Source organism: Urocitellus parryii, chromosome 14, assembly GCF_045843805.1.
Source record: "Urocitellus parryii isolate mUroPar1 chromosome 14, mUroPar1.hap1, whole genome shotgun sequence".
NCBI classification, from domain to species: Eukaryota; Metazoa; Chordata; class Mammalia; order Rodentia; family Sciuridae; genus Urocitellus; species Urocitellus parryii.
Window position 1 is genome coordinate 36658103 of NC_135544.1, and position 23085 is coordinate 36681187.

At 33.5% G+C, this 23085-nt stretch overlaps 1 protein-coding gene across 2 annotated transcripts in view; it reads left to right on the forward strand.

The window, feature by feature from the left end:
* Gpm6a (glycoprotein M6A) overlaps positions 1-22763 on the forward strand; it is a 313002-nt gene extending 290239 nt beyond the window's left edge. For both annotated transcript variants that reach the window (XM_026389725.2, XM_026389726.2), the window contains 4 exons: positions 8908-9061; positions 16288-16364; positions 16885-16950; positions 20664-22763. In XM_026389725.2, coding sequence (XP_026245510.1) covers positions 8908-9061; positions 16288-16364; positions 16885-16950; positions 20664-20816 — 450 coding nt within the window. In that variant the 3' untranslated portion in view covers positions 20817-22763. The remainder of the gene's footprint in view (positions 1-8907; positions 9062-16287; positions 16365-16884; positions 16951-20663) is intronic.
* Positions 22764-23085: the final 322 nt, after the last annotated feature.

Sequence of the window (23085 nt, forward strand, 5' to 3'; positions counted from 1 at the left end):
CTTTATTTCTTTTTTCTTGCCTAGTTACTGTGGCTAGAACTTTCAGTAGAATTCTGAACAAAAGTGGTCAAAGTGGGCATCTTTGACTTGTTCTAAATCTTAGAGGAAAACTATTAACTTTACCCCTTCAATTTGATGTCATTTATGAATTTGTTATATCTGTCCTTTATTGTGTTGAGGTGTGTTTCTTCTCTACCTAAATTTTCTATTAGAAGAGTTTTATCATGAAGGGCTATTGAATTCCATCAGATGCTTTTCCTGCATATATTGCAGTGATCACTTTGTTTTGTGCTTAATTTTTTTAACACAATGTGTTATGTATAGTGATTTGCATATGTTGAATGCTCTTTGCATTCTTGGGATGAATTGCATTTGAGCATGTTGAACGATATTTTTCATGTATTGTTGAATTCAGTTTGCTGGTATTTTGTTAAGGGATTTTGTATCTATTTTCATTAGGAATATTGGTCTATAGTTTTTACTTTGTATCCATGTCTGGGTTTGCTATCAGGGTGATGTTGGCATTGTAGAATGAGTTTGAAAGCATTTATTTGTCTTCAATTTTTTTTCTTTAGTAGTTTGAGTGAAATTGAGAAGAATTGAAGTTCTTTTTAAAATATTTGGTAAATTTCAGCTCTGAAACCCTCTGGTTTGGGGATTTTCTGTGAATGGAGACTTTTATTTACTGATTGGGTTTCATTACTTGTTGGTGGTCTTCACTCATTTTCTGTTTATTCATTATTCAATCTTGGTATGTGTTTTAGTCAGCTATTTCACTGCTGTGACTAAAGGACCTGACCAGAACAACTGTGGAGGAAAAAAAAGTTTATTTGGGGTCTCACAGTTTCACAAGTCTCAATCCATAGACAGCAGACTCCATTCCTCAGGGTTCAAGGTGGAACTGAACATCATGACAAAAGCATGTAGCAGAGGGAAGCAGCTCACATGATGATCAGAAAGCAGAGAGAGAGATTCCACTCATCAGAAACAAATATATACCCCAAAGCCACACCCCCAGTACCCCACCTTCTCCAGTTACCACTCAGTTAGTCACATTAGGATATTAATTCACTGATTGGGTTAAGGTTCTCACAACCCAATTATTTGTTCTCTGAACTTTCTTGCATTGCCTCACACACGAGGTTTTGGGGGACACCTCACATCCAAACCATAAAAGTAGGATTTTTTGGTGTTTTCAGGCACTTATTTATGACTCATGTTTTTTTTTTTTTCAATTCATTGGCATGTATTTGTTCATAATAATCTTAGGATCATTTGTATTTCTGAGGTATCTATTATAATGTCTCCTTTTAAATATATCTGATTTTATCTACTTTAGCAATTCTACTTTAATAATTCACCTCCTCCCACAAACCGTGAATGATCTCTATAGCATCTAGCACCTCTTCAGATGGTTATCAGTATTTTTACACATTTTGCCAAAATCCATTAAGGAGTCACTATCTAAGTCGTTTATGAAACATACTTTGTAAATGAGACTTAAAATTTGAAATTACTCATTGGTTTGTGGACTGCAGAATGGATTTTGTGTCAACTGGTATGAAGACACCCTTAATCTTGTACATCTTCATCAGAGCTCTTGAGTGACCAGGTGTGTCGCCAATGGATAGCAATATTATGAAAGGAATCTTTTTCTCATAAGCAATAGGTCTCTGTTTTACTTTGAAAGTGTTGTGTCCCCCAAAGTCTCATGTGTTAGAAGCTGTTCTCCAGTTTGGTGATATTAAAGGATGGTGGACCTTTAATAGGTGGAGTTTAGTGGGAAATCCTTATATCAATTGGCAGTTTGGCTTCACAAGATATAGCGGGACTCCATCTTTCTCCTGTCTTGGTATGTGATCTCTTCCTGCATGTGCTTCCAAGATTGTGATACCATTTCTTGAAGCTCCTCACTAGAACAAACCCTGGTCACATACGCTTGACCTTCTAGAATGGTGACCTAAATAAACCTTTTTTAAAAATAAGTTACTCAGCCTCAGATATTTCATTAATGTAGCAGAAAATGTATTAATACAGTCTCAACAGTGAGCTTAAAGTGTACAGTAATCCAGATATGGTGTCACTCAGACTTTGTAGTGAAATTTATAGAGTATGGTCAAAGTACATTTAGTATAATTCTTAAGAACCCAAGATTTTTTGAATAATAAATGAGCACCGGTTTCAACTTAAAGTTATGAGCTGCATTAGCCCTAGACAAGAGAGTCAGCCTGTCCTTTGATGCTTTGAAGTCAGGCATTGAAGATGTCCCAAGTGGTGTCTTTTTCAAATAGAAGGAGGTCTTATCTACATTAAAAATTTTTGGTTTGGTGTAGCCAGCTTCATCAGAGGTCTTAAGTAAGTCTCTGGATAACTTATTGCAGGCTCTGTAACAGCATTTAGTGCTTCATATTGCCCATTATGTTGTGGAGATGGCTTCTTTCTCTGAATGTCTTGAACCAACCTCTTCTAACTTAATATTTTTTTTTTCTGCAGTTCCTTAACCTCTCAGCCTTCATAGGATTGAGGAAATTAGGGCCTCACTGTTGATTAGGCTTTGGCTGAAGGGAACATTATATGTGGTTTGATATTTTATCCAGACCACTCAAGCTTTCTTCATATCACCAATAAGGCTGTTCCTCTTTGTTATCATTCATTTGTTCACTGGAATGGGACTTCAAGGACTTTTCCTTTGCATTCATGACTCAGCTAACTGTGACAGGTGAGGGTAAGCCTTTGGCTTCTCTCAGCTTTTGACATGCTTTCCTCACTAAGATGAATCATTTCTAGCTTTTATTTAAAGCAAAATATATGGAACTCTTCCTTGCATTTGAACAGAGACCATCATAAAGTTGTTAACTGATCTAATTTTAATATTATTAGGTCTCAAGGAATAGACAGGCCTGAGGAGAAGGAAAGAGATGGAAATGACCAAGAGGTAGTGGAGTGATCAGAAAACACATTTATTACTTAAGGTCACCATCTTATATAAGTATAATAATTATAATAGTGACATCATAGATCATTGACCACAGATCATAAGTGATATAATAATGAAAAAGTTTGAAATATTGCAAGAAATGTCAATGTGTGATGCAGACACACTTTTCCATAGACTTTTTTGGGAAAATGGCACTGAGAAATTGGCTAAGTTAATAGTTAACAAAAACCTTTGGCTTGTTAAAAATGCAGTGAATGCACTTTTTAAAGGAAGAAATACAAACAACCAACAAATATATGAAAAAGTGGTCCACATCATTAGCAATTAGGGAACTGCAAATCAAAACTACACTGAGATTTCATCTCATACCAATCAGAATGATAGTCATCAGGAATAAAAAATAATAAATATTAGGATGTGGAGAAAAAGGAACACTTTCACACTGTTGGTGGGACTGTAAATTAGTACCCAGACATATCATTCCTTGGTATTCTGAATAATTAATCATCATAATACACTGATAAATGCATACGCACATTTACATGAACTGCCGGATTATTATCCATTTTTTTAACTTCAGCAATACTATCCTATAAAGTCTAATGATGAAGATCAAAAAAGCCTCACATCAAGTATACTCATGAGATTTTCCATTCTAATATAGCAGTAGTTCTTAACACTGGATACCCATCAGGATCACCTGCAGTGATTTTTAAAATATAGAATCAGTACAGAAAGGTCTAAGCATCTCTTTCTGTCTCAAATTTCTGAGATTATCTTAATGCATGGCCATGGTTGAAAACCACCACTAGACACTGCACTCCCTAGCCTATGTCTACCCTGTGAAATTGCTTGATCATGAGCTCTTTAAACCCTGAGATATGTCTGCCTTTAGTGAAATCTAAAGATATTTCCTTTTTTGTTGAAGTGCAAACATGATTGATTGATATTCATTAAATCCATTCCAAAATGAGAAAAGATCATTAAAATATGCTATTGTGAAATATAGAATTCTGAGCTAAGATCTTTGTGAAGTATTTTTATATCCTATTCCTTGAAAGAGTTAATGAGAAAGGGAATTTATAAACAATTTGTTGGTATTTTTGATTATAAAAAGACTTCTAGGTATATCAATAGATCCATTTGGTTCATTTCCCTTAACTTTAAATGTTTCTTTTACCTGAAATTCTTAATTTTATCATAGCATTCTATTCACTGATATATTCTTTTCAGCAGTTGGGTAATTCAGACTACAGACTTTTGAAGTCAGAGGAGACAGCTGGATTCTTTTCATCTGTACTACTGACTTCTACCCTGCTATTTTTACTTCCACTGACACCTGCTAAATCAAGAAATTGTGTTTTTCTTAGATATTAAATCAACATTTGTAGAAGTTCATATGAAAAAATTATTACCTTTTACAAGTAATTTTCAAGTTAAGCACAATGTCGTCTTAATAGCTACATAATCAAGGAGCAAAATACATACACTTTACAAAGAAGAAGAAAACCTAGGTCTTGTCTTTCTGTTTGAATTTCTTCACTTAGATTTCTAAGAGTGATTGGAATATCCAGGTTGACATCAAAGCAAGAAATCCATATTGTTTTATTTAGTTTCATGTCAGAGACAAATAATTTGTAATGATTTTGTTAAATTCCATGCTAACACATGGTAGGCGCTCAACAAATTTATGAGTAAAAAGAAAAACAAGTTTGATAACAAGAAGATTCTTGTTTTAACAGTCTTTTACACTTTCTGATGACATGGTGTTGAAATGATATAATAATGGGATATGTTAGCTATTAATTAAATACTTGGCACTCCCCATTAACATTTATTCCAATTCTACTATAAACATAAGTTAATTAATTAATATAATACAAAATAAAGACATTTTAGTGATTTTTTTTCTTTTGTGAGTAAGGAGAAAGTGTTCCTCATTTTAATATAGATGAGTGATACTATATGATTGAAATGAGAGAAGCCAAAAAGACCATTTCATATAGAGTCATCTGTAACTTCTGCAAAATCCATCCTTACTTCTGGAACTACCAGAAATGAAAACCCAGTGTTTGTTCAAAACAATAAACACCGAATGGAACATAAATCATTTCCTTTCTATCTGTACATAACCTTTAAAAGTACAATTAATTAGTTTTAAATCAAACAATCTCCTCTCTGAGTTTATTGTGGACCAAGGTTACTGCCAAGTGACTTAATCCAGGATCTTCTCTTTTGTTTTCATGGAAGCCCTGTGTGAGAGGTTTTTCCAATTTCCAGTTTACAGATGAAGAAAATGCCTATTAGGGGTTAAGTGATATGTCCAAGTCATAAAAGAATGACCAGCTCATCTGATATCTTCTTTAGAATTTTTACTAATGATACTTTTATAGTTTCTTCCAGTTATTTTATTCCCACTGTGTTCCCCAGTAGGGAGTTGAATTTCAGAAAGCATTTCATTGCAAACAAAAAGGTTTTCAAAATCAGAAGTTTTTACATCTTCAGAGGTTTTTCTAATAAATATAAAATTAGCTTATGAAGTTATTAATATTCAGATAATTGACACTCATCATTAACATTGCAATTTTACTATCAAAAATCAGTTGATTAATTAATATAATACAAAACAAAGAAATATATAACTATCACGTTAATAGCAATGAAAAGCTAAAATAAGTTTTTAATTATGGACTATTTTATTGATTACCTATAAAATTTTTCTAACTGGAATGATGCATGATTAATTTGAACAATTTTTCAGTTTGGTTAAATATCAGATACTAAAAATAAAACATTTTTATAAAATAGGTAGAATTACATTTTTAGCTTCCTTAAGTATTTCATGGATATGAACTACTACTCTGAAATAAGCTGGTTTACAGTAAAAATTCTGAAGAAGAAATATATTTTTCTTAGAACAGCTTCCTCATTAATAGCAATGGATATGTTTTCTCACCACAATGTTTTATCTGTAGCATCCTTCTTTATTAATTTGTTACAACATTAGATCTGAAAGAAGAATGGAAATATGAGTCAGCTACCTCTGTGGTTTAGGAAATCATACTTAAATCGCCTTGTAAAGTAGCAGCAGCAGCAGTTCAAAGTGTTTCAATCCCATTTGAATCTAAACCTATTGAATCCTAAATCAGGGTTCCACAGTGAACAACACTTTCTGAAGAAGCTATTGAAAAATCCCTCAGGGCAGACAGAAAGAAAAACAAGATAGAGAGGATGTGGCCCAAAGCATGCTAATTACTCTTCCCTGGACCTCAGAGATGCTTTTACTTATCCAAAGCAACATCTTTCTGGATGCTATACCCTCCCTACTCATTGTTCTTCAGACTATGCTTTAGCCTTGAGATCTATATATGCAAAAAATGAAAATGTTAATAAAGAAGCTTTTTCTTTCTCCAAAGAATTTCTACTAACAGAGCCTCTTCACATTTGGGACAGTTCCTAAGAAATTCTGGAGCCTTTTGTCTTGAGAGAAAGCTCACTTTAAATAACTATGCCAGGCCCAAGAGCTTCTCATTCATTTAATTCCTCCCAACACAAAATGAGATCTAATTCCCTTATTCTTTATGGTCTTATTCAGAAAGAGTATAGTAGTAATAATCAGAATAATATTATGAGTAATAAAAACAGCTACTACTTTGTCACAACTACTTAGATACCAGGTTCTATGCTAAATGTATTCCATCATTATCTCATTTAAGCTTTACTGGAACTGTGAAATTAATTTAGAGCTCTTTCCATTTCACAAAAGCAAAATCAGAGGCATAAAGCCTGGACTCAGGCAGCAAGAAAACCTGTGTCTTTAATGAATATGCTGTAAGATCCCTTTTATCATGAAATACATGTGACATTTACATTAGGTACACAGTGTCCCTAACGTAATTCACAGTGTATTAAGCAAATAAAAAGTAAATTTAATCTCTTACATATTGGAATTAAATGGAAGATGACTTATGACATAGTATACAGTTTATTAATGTTAAAGGTGAAAGATATATTGCTCTGTTTCTCTAGTAGAGACTGACACAGTTTTTACCACACTCAGTCAAGTGTGTTTTGAGACCTGATGTGTCTACATTTCTACATGGAATATTTCTGTTCTTTTGATCAGTAAAATAACAACAAAGTGTTATTAATGTACATGTCCCAAATCTTGCCTTAATCTTTATGTATATTAACCTTTGCTTAGTATTCAATGAGGAAGATTAATTAATTCTAAAAGTGATATAAATGTTGATAATTCTATTTAAAGAACAAATCACTTTCAAGGACATTTGCTGTCATTCACTCACTGATTTAAATAACTTCATGTTCAAGTTTTATATGCCAGTATTTTTAGACCAGGCTTTGTCTCATCTCAGATGTACAAGATTTGAACACAACTGCCAAATCACAGCTTAAGAACATTTTGGGGACAGATATTGGCTCATCAAACTCTCCCTGCAACCACCACCACTTTGTGGTAGTGAACAACTGGAAGTCAAATTTTAGATGACATAAAACCAAATTATTAGAAAGCATGTGTTTAATCACATTCTGAGTTTCTGAAGTACTGTGACATTTGGCAACTTACAGAAAGATTTGATTTCAAGTCTCATTAGCTTTACATCTTGCCTCTCTTCCTGTTTGTTACATTAATTTCCTACTGTCATTAATCCCTATAATTGACTAGGTTAATCACAATAAGACTTCATATAGATGAATAACCTCAATCATGACACTGACACCAATTTTACTATTTTTCAAAGGTGCTATCTTTAGTATATATAATGTGAGTTATTTAATATATTTGGCTCACTTGATATTTACCTAAATCATAGGGTAAAGGGGTAAAGTGTAGCAATAATTGACCACCAAAGGAATTAATAGAGTTGAATAAGAGATTTAGTTTCACTGAAAGTATTTATTATATATTTCATTGCCATTTAAAAATACAGTTACCTGAGGTGCTCAACTTAATTCCAAATACACTATGCTTTTTTTGAATTTTCTATAGAACTATGTTTCTGAAATTCAGAAGAAATAAATACTTGTTGAAATAGCTTTTGATGGCCAAGAATTACATTGTAGATATTATCATTTATCATTCATCCATTAATCCACTCTATCATCTATCATCTATCATCATTTACTAATAAATGCATCTATATATATCTTTTTATCAAGCATCTATATCATTCTTGCAATAAAATATTGTGTAAATCTATGCTTATTAGATTTACAAATAATAATAAAAATTGTGTCTCTCATTCAATTCTATCTAGGATACAACAGCTCCTTTTAATAAACATTATAAGCTTTAAAGTATTTCTGATAAATTTTAAAACTTTATTTTCAAAGGTAAAATAATATTTTAGTAGTTTTAAATAGCAAAAGTAAAATTAACATGTATAAATAAAATTTAAAGTTCACAACATTAGTGCTAATGTTATTTTGCACTAATTTGATTTGAGAATTGCCATATTTTTAGTGGTAATTTTAGAATGATAATGTAGCTTAAATATTTATAATATTAAATGGTTCCAGTTTAGTTGTGATATGATTTTACCAATAACAGTTTAATTCACTTGAATTTTTTTACAGCAAATTCCCCATTTTGTAAAATCTCCTCTAAGTAGACCTGCTGAAATTTTCTAGACTTAAAAAAACAATTGTAGAGAGATTTTTAAAATAACTTCATAATTTAAACAGTCATTGAAATGTGGATGGATGATTCTTTGCTTTGCACATCAGAACCTCTGCCAAGGTAAGATATTCCAGCAGGATTACTCATATAACCCATTTTATTCACCATTTCTCAAATTCCAGTGCTGTGGCCCCTAGGAGTGCTGTGATAGTCATCTATGTAGTGTAACACTAAAAGCCTTATGTGTTGAGCTTGGTGGACTGAAAACAAAATTCTTCTTTTCTGGTAGACTACGTGTTTTCTCTCTCTATTTTTTTCTCTCTTGCAGTTTATCATGTTGACATACCTTTTCATGTTGGCTTGGCTGGGAGTCACAGCATTCACTTCACTGCCAGTTTATATGTACTTCAATCTGTGGACCATCTGCCGAAACACCACATTGGTGGAAGGAGCAAATCTCTGCTTGGACCTCCGTCAGTTTGGTAGGTAGAAACAGGATCTCTGACTATAAAACATTCCCTCATATGGTTTTACTTAAAGAACTGCCTTTCGACAATATTATAAATCATGGTGGAACCATCGTTCCTTCTACCAAAGACATATTTATCAAACAACTCAGTTTTAAGATGTCCCTTTTTAGATTTAAATAAGTATGAATTCAAGGGCTAATGAACATTGGTCTCACAAAATATATCATGCATATATATTTGGATAGGCTGTCAGATTGAGAGTCCTGGTATGGACAGATTAAAATTATGGTTTCCTTTTTCTGACTTCTGTGTTCTTTTCCAATCTTAACCTGATGTCTGCATTCTACTTTCATTCTTCCATGATAAACTGCACAAATTGTGGAGTGTTTGTTGCCTTCTAAAGTGGGAGCGTGGCACTTTGAATTTAAAGATAAAGAAGTCAAGGAATGCTGAATTATCAGTTGTCCTTCTTGTTTTGTCTGAGGCTAAATCCTATATGGAACACTAATCAGTACTGATGTATACCTGTGCTTACCACACATAGACTCTATTCCAAGCACCTCTTAGGTGTTATTTCAGTCTCACAAATCTACATGGTGGGAAATAATGTTCTCTTCTTTCATAGATGACAAAGCTGAGGCACAGTGAGGCAAATGACTTATGGATGGTTAAACAGTTGGTAGCTGACAGAATGAGGATTCAAATTCAGGCAGCTCATCTTCGGAGTGTGTTCTGACTCCTAAGTCAGCTTCCTCTCATATTGGGGGAAAAAAAAAAAGAAAACATGAACTAGAAGTGTGAAAAGTTAGAAGTCTAATCTCAGTTAACTTATTGGAGATTCCATTATTTTCTATGCCTTTATTTTTTTATCTTTATGTGGGTGCTGAGGATTGAACCCAGTGCCTCACCCGTGCTAGGCGAGCACACTACTTCTGAGCCACTACCCCTGCCCCTGTTCCATGATTTTTTAAAAAAGTATGGGGGCTACAAAATTTATAAAAGACATGCAGACCCACATTTGCAACTGGATTTGGTTTTTTACTGAATGGGTATCAAAAGCCAATCTTTTAACATCTGGGAACACTCTAAATGTCTTTCTCTAATGAAATTTCCCCATACTTCAAATTAGCAGAGACATCTCACTAGGAAGTATCTGAGGCCTTGTGCTTCTATGGGTACACTATAGACAGACTATGAGAAGACCATGGCTGTTCTCTAGCCAGCTGTGTTCCAAAGCAGTGGCCCACACACCATGGTGTCAGATCAAGACCTCAGGCTCCCCCGGTTGGATCCAAATAAAAAGCAGAATAATGTGCCCTGCCCATGAAGTTCTCGGTGGGAGGGAGCAGGGACAGTGCTTCCTTCCACTGGGAGATATTTTTTTGGATCCAGAGCCTTATACACCTGGGAAAAGGAGACCTCAGTGACTGCCACGGGAGGTCACTGTGGACCAGCTACTTTAAAATACTAACTCTGGCTTCATTCTCTCTCCTTCATTGTTCTTTTGTTCTGGTGATCCTTACAGTTAAAACTGGAAAACATGGGATTAGCCTCCCAGGCTGTCCTGACAGATAAAGTACTTGAATTTTAGATAAACAAGCAACTTTTTTTTTTTAAGCACTAACATATTCCAAAATATTTTTGGAGACGTAGATATACTGAAATCATTTGTTCTTTGAAACCCAGATTCAGCTGAGGCATGGTGAAGCATAGTGAAGTTATTTTACTCTGAGAGCCCCAGTTTCTCTTATGAAAGTGTCACCCCTGGAATGAGAAAGCTGGGTTGCCTTTCATGTGAACATCTGTATTTTCAAGAATACATGTTAGGTTAGCATGCTTCTGATTGGAAACATTTCAATTCTCATGGTGTAGTACATGAAAATATGTGAGGTAGATGATCAACTTTTTTGTCTGATAAAACCATATTTTAGAATGAAAATATTGGGAAACTCTAGCAAAATATTATTTGAAATTTCCTCAATTTGTATTCCTAAAGGAGAGGGAAAATAATCCTCTGGAAAGGATAAATAGACCATCTTTTTAATATTTTTCCACTAGTTTGTTTTTTGTTTTCTAACCACTTCTGTTAATGTTCAATGTACTGAAATGCTTATGATATCCAAAGTAACCTAACATTACTTAGTATATTGAGATATACTTCTCTCTTTTTCTCATACACACACACACACACATACATGCACACACATACACACACACACACACACACGTGTGCATACACACACACACACATGATTTCAAATAACATAAAGCACAGAACATGACTTAGACTCAGAGAATTTTACAAATGGTCTTATTAATCACCAACACAGTTGTCTGGTCCAAAAGAAATGAAGTTCTAAGAGGTGAAATAATTTTTCAGGGATATAGTTACCTAGCATGAAATGCTAGGATGGAAAGGTGAGTGTCCTGAATCTTGGTCCAGTTCTGTTCTAGGCAATTTTTAGAAAAGGAATTGTTTTCAATGTAAATATTAAGTAAACCATGATTATACTCAGTAGGCAGAATAATGGCTCCTCAAAGACCAAAGATGTACATATCCTGTTTCCTGAAACCTATGAATACATGAGGTTGCATTTCAAAAGGTAATTAAAATTTCAGATGGAATTAATGTTGCTAGTCAGCTGCCCTTTGCCTAAGGAGGGTATTATCCTGGGTTAGCCAAAAGGGCCTAAAGTAATCACAAGAGTCCTTGAAAGTGGAAGAGAGTCAAAAGAGAAGAGAGAGTCAGACAGAAATGGACTACTGAGGATGGGAGAGAGACCAGAAAAATGCAGTGCTTTGGCTTTAAAAATGAATAAAAGGGACCAAAAGCCAAGAAAATTGAATGACCTATGGAAACTAGGGGAAAAAAAGGTAAATTGCTTCTTCTTCTAGAGCTTCTGGAAGGAATGCAGCTCTGATGAGTCCTTCATTTTAGACTTATTGTCTTCCAGGACTGTAAGAGAATTTGTGTTGCCTTAAGTCTTTAAATTTATGCGTACCTGTTACAGCAGCAATAAGAAACAAATATAGATTCTCAAGCCAAAGTCCATTTGTCATTTTTGTTTTCCAAATTTGTTATTTACAGTTTTCATGATCTTATATATTTAAATTATCATGGTCCAGTTCCTCTTCTATCAAAGCTAATGACATTACATCTCCTTGACAATTCTACAGTCTTAATTCCCCTTCACACTGTAAGCTGATGCACTACATCAGGAATAGGTTGTGAACATCTTGGAGGGGGCTATTTCCTGCCTACCACTGTTCACTCTCTGGACACCAAAGATTTACCCCAAGGTCAAAAGCTTTTATCTAACTGTAACATCAACTTAAAGTCAACAGTCTTTTATGAGGACCTATTATGAATCAACAAACTCACTTTTGAAAGAAAAAATCTCCAAGTCAAAAAAGTAAAGAATGGCAGACATGCAGCCATGACTTAGAAATATTACACGGTTTGTTCCAGGTATAACAGAGAACAAGTTGAGGCCGTAAGTAATCAGCACTTTTGACCTCAGTCCACTCTCTTCAAAAGGATATTTTATGTCTTGTGGAAGCTTGATACATATGGTACTAATAGGAACACTTTTATGTATTTACCTATGTGTCCTTGTTAATTAGAGTCACTTCTACATAATTCAGTAATTTATTTGGTAAAATCTTGGCTATATTCTTCTTGTTCAGGCTATTCCTTTGTGTAAATATTCCTATGTTAGGGGCCTTAGAGTTAACAGTTGAAATTGAGGTTGATAGTCAACTGAGAAATAATGTAATTAGTTTGAATTATCCAAGTAGTCCCAATGAAATCACAAGCATCCTTAAAAATGGAAGAGTTAGAAGAATCAGTTAAAGGGAGATGAGCTATGGAAGATAGGCATGGAAAAATTCAGTGTTGTTGTCTTTGAAGAAGCAATAAAAGGACCACAAGCTAAGGAATATAGGTAGTCTCTAGAAGCTACAAAATGATATTCTAGGAGACCTATCATTTTTTAAAGTATAGTAAATGGCAAATTATTTAAAATGAAAGCATCTGTTTGATAGTTAAGAGTCAATTTCCTTTCATTCTCTGACCCCTTTCAGAGTGTTATTTCTATTCAGCTATACCAACTCTCAGAAATACCTTGATAAGAATTTTATATTATACGCTGAGGGATGGTGCTTTAACTATCCAGTAACCACCAAAAGGTTTTATTGCTTTAGTAATAAAAGTAGTACTATAGTAATCTTCATAGACACATAATGCATGACTCTCTGAAGATTTTCATATTGCAGGCACACCTAATTCTTTCAGTACTGGAAACACATTGAAAACACATATTTTCAAGCTTTAGCCAGCTTGAAAAATATAGCATAGTACAGAAAAAAAAATGTGAGTACAATCCATGCCACCAGATTCTCACTGTCATTTCTTCTAATCCTTTCTATAGTGAGTTCTTGCTTTACTCTGTTCCCTGCCTAGTTTTTAAAAACTAGAAATGTCAGTCAGTCTGTTCATTTTAGCAAAAAAACTTCTCTGAAGCTAATAAGTATACAGATTTATATATATATATATATATATATATATATATATATAAAAGTTTGTATGAATTTGATTTAATTTACTTAATTTTTAGTTAGAACATCTTGGTCATTTATAGACAAATACACAAGAATCAAAATAATTAGATTTTCAGATTTTCACCATAGCTCAATTACACGTGATCCTTTGTATGGCTTCATATTATGCTAAGGTGTTTCATAAATTACAATCAATTTGGAACATATATATCTGTAGTATGTGCTATACATATCACAAATCCTCACACAAACACAAATGCATATGGAATCAGGAGTTCTGAGTGGAAAAGTTGGGTAGAAATATTTCAAAGTATCATGGAGGAGTGCTTCATTAAGTAGTCATTTAAAGCATGGAAGGACTTAGCCATGGAAATATTCTTCTCGAGATGATTCAGTAAAACGTTTGCAAGGCAATGCTAATACTGTGCCTGGCATCTTCAGGAAACAATGGGGAGTCCAGTGTGGCTGAAACCGAGAACAGGGGAGAGTATGTGTCAAGAGTTCATGGAACATAAAATTATGAGTGTGTTGCAGGACACTCTAAGTTGAGACTTTTACTTTGATGGAAGAAGAGAGTCATTGGAAGGAGAGGACATGACCTGATTTACAGAGGGATCATTCTGGCTGCTGTAGCAAGGGCAGAAACTGGGATGCCATTTAGCAAACTATTGTAGGAATCCAGTTGCAATACATTGGTGGCTTAGATCAAAAGAATAACCAACGAGTGTGGGGTGCAGTGGTCTGATTCTGGATGAATTTGGAAGACAGGGATGGCAAAATATCCTAATATCAATCTCATGTTCAGTTTGAGAGAAAATTCAAAAAGGAACTTTATTTTTTGACCAAGCAATTGGGAAGATTGATTTACTCTCGGAACAATGGAAAAGGCTATGAGCAAGTTTCCTTGGCAATGAATGGGACAGGCAAAGGAGAAGTTCAAGTCTGAAAATGTCAATTTTTAGATGTTTATTAGAAATCCAAATAGAATTGTCAAGTAAGAAGTTAGATAGATGAATCCTGATTTCTGGGGAGAGACATGGGTTAGCTAAAAATATTTAGGAGTCACTAACGTTTCAATATCTGAGGCTAGATGAGATAAAAAAAGAAATAGATAATGATTAAATGTTTCAACCTAAGAAATCATAGAGAACACAAGGAATCAAACAGGATACTGAGAAGAAGGAGCCAGTGAAATTAGAAAGAAAAATAGAAGCCTAGATCTTTAGAAACCAAATGAAGAGAGCATGAAGGAACAGGGGGTGATTTGTCTTCAATACTGATAATTGCAAGAAAATAAGAGATGAAAATAATCCTTGAGGATTGTGAGCGAACTCTAGAAAAATTTCTATGAAAAGATGGAGCAAAATCTGACTCGAAAGGATGTAAATGAGAAGGAAAGAAAGGAAACACTTAGTGAGCATAGGCAACATTTTCTAAGCGTTCTGCTGTAAATGTCAATGGAGAAATGAAGGCAATGTATGCATGGCATTTCTACTTTGTGTGAATGATGATATCTGGAATGGATCATTATGGAGATGTATAGCCTTGACCAGGAAACTTTCTCAATCATGGTGGTTCATTATGCAAATTCATAAGGGAGTTCTATATATCTACATATATATTTTTCCTTTTAGACCTATCTTGGTATAAAGGAAAGACTGCACAGATGGAGCTCTGCATTGGTTATGCTGCAAGCAGAATCTTTTTATTTCTTTACACTGAAATAGATACCATAAAGTTTTGGCAAAGCAGAGCCCAATGACAGCAGTTCTGAAAGAGAGACAAGAGAGTTGATGATACACCTAAAAACGATGAATGCATAAATGGCTATACATACTAGCACTAAATAAAAAGTAGTACGTGCTAAAAGATTAGGTATTAGAATTCACAGAATTCGTGGTTTTTTTTTTCTTTTGAGTATTTCTGCATTTAACATTTCAATAGTTCTCAAAGCAAAATAAAAGATTCATTGTAGGTGAACTGACTACTTTCGTCTTCTAAAATGACTTCTAGAGCCACCACAGTTAGTTGCCATGTGCTTATTTTAAAAACACAATATCACAGAACTAACATTTATAGATATTCACCTAACAGTTCTAAACTGTTGTCTGGAAACACATAGGTTTAACAGTTCCCAGGTGATTCTCTGATGTAGTTGTTTCATGAGCCAACTCAGTAATGGTCAATGTTGAGTGAAATGGTAACTTTTATTTTCTATTTGTAATAGCATTCTTTTCAGTGTTAGAGAAGAAACAGTACCCCTTTGGGCAATATGCCTTTAGAGACTAACAGAAGCATGGTAGCAGCTGAACAGATTTAGATCATGACTTCAGCACAGTCTAGGGCATAGTTACCAAAATAATTGTGATGCCTGCACCATCACATTAATGGGTGAAACCAATGAACTAGCTATAATTGAATCTGGTAATTCTGGTAGTTAGATTCCATTGACTTCAAATTGAAAATGTTTTAAATTGCTTGAAGGTGAGAGAATATTGCATCTTATATTCTATGCACAATTTTTATCCACAATGAAAGCCCAACACAGGAAGAATTTTTCATTATAACCTAACACAACCTAAAAATGGAATTTGCTGAGATTTGATCAACCATAGGTTTTCTGTCTGGGATCTTAAAGACATTTATAATGCTAACCTGTGATTTTCGACTTGTTATAGGGATTGTGACAATTGGAGAAGAAAAGAAAATTTGCACTGTCTCTGAGAATTTCTTAAGGATGTGTGAATCTACTGAGGTGAGTGTTTTAACAGTTTAAATTTGTCAGAATTTTAGAATTCATTTTGGTATTCAAAGAATGTAATTAAATCTATATTGAATTTCCTTTTTTTTTTCTCAGTGATAATTTTCCTTGCCCTGGTTTTATTCAGGGAGAGTAGAGAATACATATGAATGAAATGCAGTACATATGTCAGTAAAAATCATAATCAACTTTTCAGATGTTCTAGAAACTCATTTTAATAAACACTAAAAGATTTACAAAGAGATATCATAGCTTTATATTGTTAAATATTACAGAAAACTATCATTATCAATCACCGTTTCACTTTATAATGCAATTTTATTGAAATGATGCAATTGCAAAGATTCATATAACTTGTAGGACAAAAGATATTATAATATTGTTTTTGTGCCCTGGCCCATGATGTACTGAAAAATCACTTTTGCTATGATGTACTATATTGTTCCTGAGACAGTCGTGGTCCTGATTTCTCTTCTGTGTGTAATTCTGACATGCTTTGTGGGTTTTGTTGCAGCTGAACATGACCTTTCACTTGTTTATTGTGGCACTTGCTGGAGCTGGGGCAGCAGTTATCGCTATGGTAAGACCTCAAAGCTTAATGCTTGACTTTGCAATTTAAATTACTAAGCTATCTGCTTGTAGAAATGATGATTTATTTCCTATTTGCAGTCCATATTAAGTACAATTACTTTGTCACTCAAAAAAGAGGTAGGGGAACGATAAAAACCAATGTTGATTACATTAACAAAATAATTCATTAGGATTATAAATTTTGATTACTATTGACATAAAAATTATTTTTACAGCATATATATACAGCATATATATATATATATATATATATATATATATAATAAAAATATCTGATTTTAATTTAAAAGTGTTTGTAACTGGTATGGTATTTTGAGTTATATAACCAATTCCTTATCTATAGTATTCTTTTTTCCTCTTAATTAAGAATTTTAAAACCTTTCTTGAGTCACATATAGATAAAGGATGAAATTATTTATCTTAAGATAAACCTTAGGAATTTTAAGTCATGTGCTCTTCTAGATCTAGTTTTCATCAGAAATATTAGCAAAAAGTTCTTAAGTTCCTCTTTCAACCCATCAGGCTTTACTGAATTTTGAGGACCTGCTATGTGCCAGATTCTATCTCTTCCTTTAAAACTTACCATGAATTCCAGTGGGCTCAGTGGAATGCCAAATATCAACCATGATTAAGAACTCTTGAGCATCAGTAATCGTTTTGCAGCCAAGAATTTCAGTCCTGCTGAGAAAGCATTTGACAACATACAGCACCTCTTTATGTTCAAAACACTAGAAAAACTAGGGATAGTAGGATCATACCTTAACATTGTAAAGCTATGTATGCTATGCCCAAGGCCAACATCATTCTAAATGGAGAAAAATTGTAAGCATTCCCTCTAAAAAATGGAACAAGACAAGGATGTCCTCTTTCACCGCTTCTATTCAACATAGTCCTTGAAACTCTAGCAAGAACAATCAGACAGATGAAAGAAATTAAAAGGATATGTATAGGAAAAGAAGAACTCAAACTATCACTATTTGTTGATGACATGATATATTTAGAAGATCCAAAAAATTCTACCAGAAAACTTCTTGAACTAATAAATTAATTCAGCAAAGTAGCAGGATATAAAATCAATACCCATAAATCAAATGTATTTCTCTATATAAGCAATGGATCCACTGCAAGAGAAAAAACACCCCATTCACAATAGCCTCAGAAAAAAAATAAAATACTTGGGAATCAATCTAACAAAAGAGGTGAAAGACCTCCACAATAAAAACTTCAGCCTTTATTTTATTTTTGTATACTGTAGTGTAAATAATATAGAACTCTTAAAGGTTGTCAATAATCTTTAAATGCATTAGGGAAAGGAATACTTTAAAAAATGTCTTCATTTGTTGTCAAAGATTAAAGCAGAAATGATGAGACAATACTAGTGTGCTAATGAGCCATACCATACCAGTTACAAACACTTTTGAATTAAAATCAGATATTTTTATTGTTTTACAATAAAATTTTAAAAATATATAGCAAAACTTCCTATGATACTGCTGAGTTTTAAGATGTGTTTTTAATTTAAACACTGCTCAGAATTTTAAATATAGTGACTATAAACCTCTACACAGGAATTCTATTGTACATGTGAAATGTTTATTATGATCATGTCGGCTAACTAATTGGAGGAATTAAAGTAGAGCAAATAAGCAAGAATTTTATATTCTTAACTGAAACTCAATGCCAAAATATGCTCTAGAGAAGCATCAACATGTTCCAGCCATTGATGTACCAAACACTATGGTCCCATGAGGTCCCATGTGGCCTGGCTATGAGATTAGAGGAAACAGATGTAAATTTGTATTTAGGCATACATTCTCATATAGTGGATAAATTTTAGTGACATGTGTATGTACAACCAATAGTTCTACTACTGCTAATATTCTTGAAAAACTTAATCCATTGGAGGCACAGAACTGCTTTAGTACATGAACGTGTTCTGTAGTCGTAATGTCACAACCATCATTGACCTCAGATGGTCTCATTCATTGCTCACCATCTAGCCACCATTGTTATCTCCATAGTGTTGAGAAAATTATATGAGTTTTACTCTATCAAAATATTTAAAGCATCATCTGAAACTCAAAGTAAGGGTTGTAAGACTGTGTAACTAGTAAGTGTTCTCCATTATTTTATAGCGATCTTAGAAATTCTTACCTGTTAACAAAATGAGTCACCTTAGCATGACATTGGATGATCAATGTTCACCTACTGAAGGACAGCAGCAAGGCTGGCAGCTTGTGTTCCCCATTAAGCCAGAAGAAAGCTCTGTAATACCCACTAGGACTTGTTTGTAGAAGGACCCTAAATTTCTTTTCAGTATTTCACTCACATATATTTAATAATAATTTAGGGACCATGATTTCCCAAATGATAATAGAAACATCTAAAATATATCCATTTATCTTGCAAACATTTTTAGTACCTACTACCTATTAAGCACTGTTTATAACTCTTGAGATTTTAACAACTAACTGACACATGAATTTGAGTATCTTATTTGATCCACATATATGTATATATATATGGAGAGAGATGAACTCTCACTAACTTTATAAATGAACATGAATAGCTCACAATGCCTGATTTCTAGTGGCTTAGGATTTCCATTAAGCAAAATGTGAAATTTTGAGAAAATAGAACATTTTGAAAACAACTCACAGTGACATGATCATTTTCCTATATCCTTGTGTCAAAAAATTTGAATATCTATTGATTATCTGAATATGCCATAATAGTCACGATTTAAAATCTACTTTAGATCCTTTATGTACCTCTGTTCTTTTTTAGAACCAGTTAGCCTCCTGTCTTTCAATTTACTCTTGACTAATTCTTAAAATATTTAATGTTCTTTATCCTAAATACTGGATAAAAACTCTACCCACCCTTTAGAATTCAGAGAAAAGAGATTACTGACAACCTAGCTTCTCTTCCCTATTCATCCTTCAAAATCTATCATTTGGAAAACAGCTTTTTATATCCTGAGAACCAGGAGGGAAGAAAAGAAAGAAAAACAAATAAGTGGTCTCACTGCTGAGTCAATTCAGGTCAGACCAGGAGCTTTGTCACTTTTGTAACTTTATTATTCAAGACGGACCAGGAGTTTTTCGACCATGATACATTTCTGGTTATTGTGAAGGTATATGCATTTTAAAAATCCATATGAAATAATAACTTCTGTCTTATAGTTTGTAATGTCAACTGAAAGAAACTGCAAAATTCATTGCATAGAAAATTAACTTGATACTTAAATCAACAGTTTATTCTGGGGGTTTATGATCCCAATTTATATTACCCAGTCAGTAAGGCAATATAAACTCCTGTTAATTCAAGTCACTTGAATATAAAATGTACGTGAGAATATTTGTTTATGGATTATGAACCATAGGTACATGAACATGAAATGTATATAGAGTCTTACGGTTTGAATCAATGAGGGCAGATTGGACAGGAAGCACATAATGATGAAAATGAGTCTTGAACCACTTCAAAATTGATAAAGATGAGCTACTGAAAGAACAGGTGTTAGGAATACCTTATGGTTAGTGGATAGAGGAATAGGAATACACTTCATATTATTCTATTACCACACAAATTTTGGTTCCATGTTGTATGTGAATATTTACTGTATAGTTTGAACATTTCCTTCCTGATAGCATGTAGAAAGTGAACAGACCAGTATAAATTAATTTTGTCCTTGTTTAGGTTCACTACCTTATGGTTCTGTCTGCCAACTGGGCCTATGTGAAAGATGCCTGCCGGATGCAGAAGTATGAGGACATCAAGTCGAAGGAGGAGCAGGAGCTTCATGACATCCATTCCACTCGCTCCAAAGAGCGGCTCAATGCGTACACATAAATTTTTCTGTTCTTTCTACCATTTGAATGCATTGGTGTTGAATTAAGGGCCATCCAACCATCCAACCTTTGAAAAACAAAATGATAGTGCTTCTCATCAATGATATGTAGGGTGACTTACGAATCACCTAAATGCAATTCTTTGTTGTTTAGCACTGAAATTCCTAATTTGTTAAATCGGTAGAATTGGATCTCTTCTACAAGCTCCTATCCAGTCTTCTTTTTGAAATTTCTCCAACTCATTTGATAGTTCTGTATGATCAAAGATACTAACATTGTCAATGCAAAGATTTGTTTGATTTTTAACCACTTCCCATGTGTTATACATAACACTTTTTGCATTATTTCTTATGTTTTGAGAACAAGATAGCTTTTTATACTTTTTAGTTTTGATTTCGGTAACTAGTTTAACTACAGGTAACCTTCAAAGGGACCATTGTACATTATGAACAAGAGGCAAAGATGACATCGTGATGAATCTTCTTGACATACGGAAATCTTGTCTGGAGATCAGTGGCCACGTTAGTATGGGCCCTGGTTAACGTTTTCAACAATCTAAGGTGCAATTTCTAAATTTATAAGAGTAGGTTAAAAAAGTGCTTCTTATCTTTGTTAACATTGTAATTTTTCTTGATGTATTTCAAAGGTATTTCTCTCTGATTACTCCTATTTATGTTGTGAGCATGTAGAAACAGTGATGCTAATGCATGGCTAGTTGCCTTTTTAAGATTGTGACACCAGGCATACCTTTTAAAGTTTAGTGTAGAGACAATTTTAATGGAAATAACTACTGTGGACTATTGGAGAATGATCTCTTTGTGATTTATGCAGTGGCTGGATTGGAACTTTTAATATGCTAATGTGGAAAATTAATTACCTTTATGAAGGTGGTCTATTAAAAATAAGCACACTAACCCCTCAAAACTTGTTATACCTACTTTAACAGTTTTAATGGATTGCACCTCTGTAAACTATTCCTCAAATGTGTATGATATATTTGAAAAGGCTTCCATTAATATAATAACTTTGCTTGCAGCCTTCCAATCTATGTTGGCTTACCTGTAGTGTTTTCTTAAGTGTGGTCAAAGGCCACTCTAGAATGTATTGTTTGGAAGTGTAGTGATACATTTGTGTTTTTATTTCAAGTAAGTCATTTTAACCGAATGTTCATTCATATTCATTTATAAGAAGTACCTGTATCAAAGGAATTTTAAAGAAAAAAGCAATCAGTATTACTGGACCAAATTTGGTGTTTGTTTTAACCTTGACTCTCTTCTTTTGATTATTTCTAATGCTACAAGAATGCTGTAAAGTGTCTTTTAAAATGATGTAGCCTGACAAGACATTTTTGTCAGTGTATAAAACTAGGTAGTATTGTGCACTGATTTGACCATTGTGAAATCCTTTCTCAGTGTAAGTGCATTTCTAATAAAATTTATTGAGTGAAACAATCTTTGTACAACTACTAGTCATGCATCATCAGTAATTTTACAAGTTCTTGTAGTAGGTAGGGGGGTATTACTAGGGTTATCTGTGGCATGATTAAGCATTCTGTAGAATTAATTAATTTGGGGTTCGTTTTGCTTTTTTTTTACACTTAGATTATCTTACTGGTTCAACATTTTTCTGATATATGCAGTATTAAAGATATTCAGCTAAAGTATTAATGGGCTTCTTTAAATTCTATATTATAGTGTTTCAGTTCTGTGTCTTTACAGTTTGTGATGATTTTTAAAACTGTCTTTTAAATTTATGTAACGATGTTGACACTTTTGGCTTTTATTTCTGGTATTAGAGTTTGTATTTTCACAGAGTGCTTTGTAGCAGGCATTACAATTAATCTGTTTTGTACATAAATGTGCCAACAGCTTGATGGTGGCGTTTTTGAAATGTAGAACAAAGTGCTTGCAAAATGTAATAAATACACTTGTGTACTTTGTGTACTTATTATTAGTTTCTGCAGTGTTCTTTTTGTTTTGTTTTGTTGATTCCTCTTTCTTATGTGTGTGCATTCCTTTCAAAAGTAATAGAGGTCATCTTCTTAATATTTTTATTTTGTTTGAAGGGGACCTAATACTTCAAAATTCAGTGAAAATTCAGTGTGTGGACATTTAGTGCAGGAAAGTGAGCAAGTCAGTAAAAAATTTGGTGTCATTTATTTAGGAAATAATAACTTTTCCCAATTTGTTTAATTTTATTGCCTGATTTCTATTGTTTTATGCTTTCTTTAGTACTTTACAATCTCACCGAAAAACAAAAAAAGGCTAAGG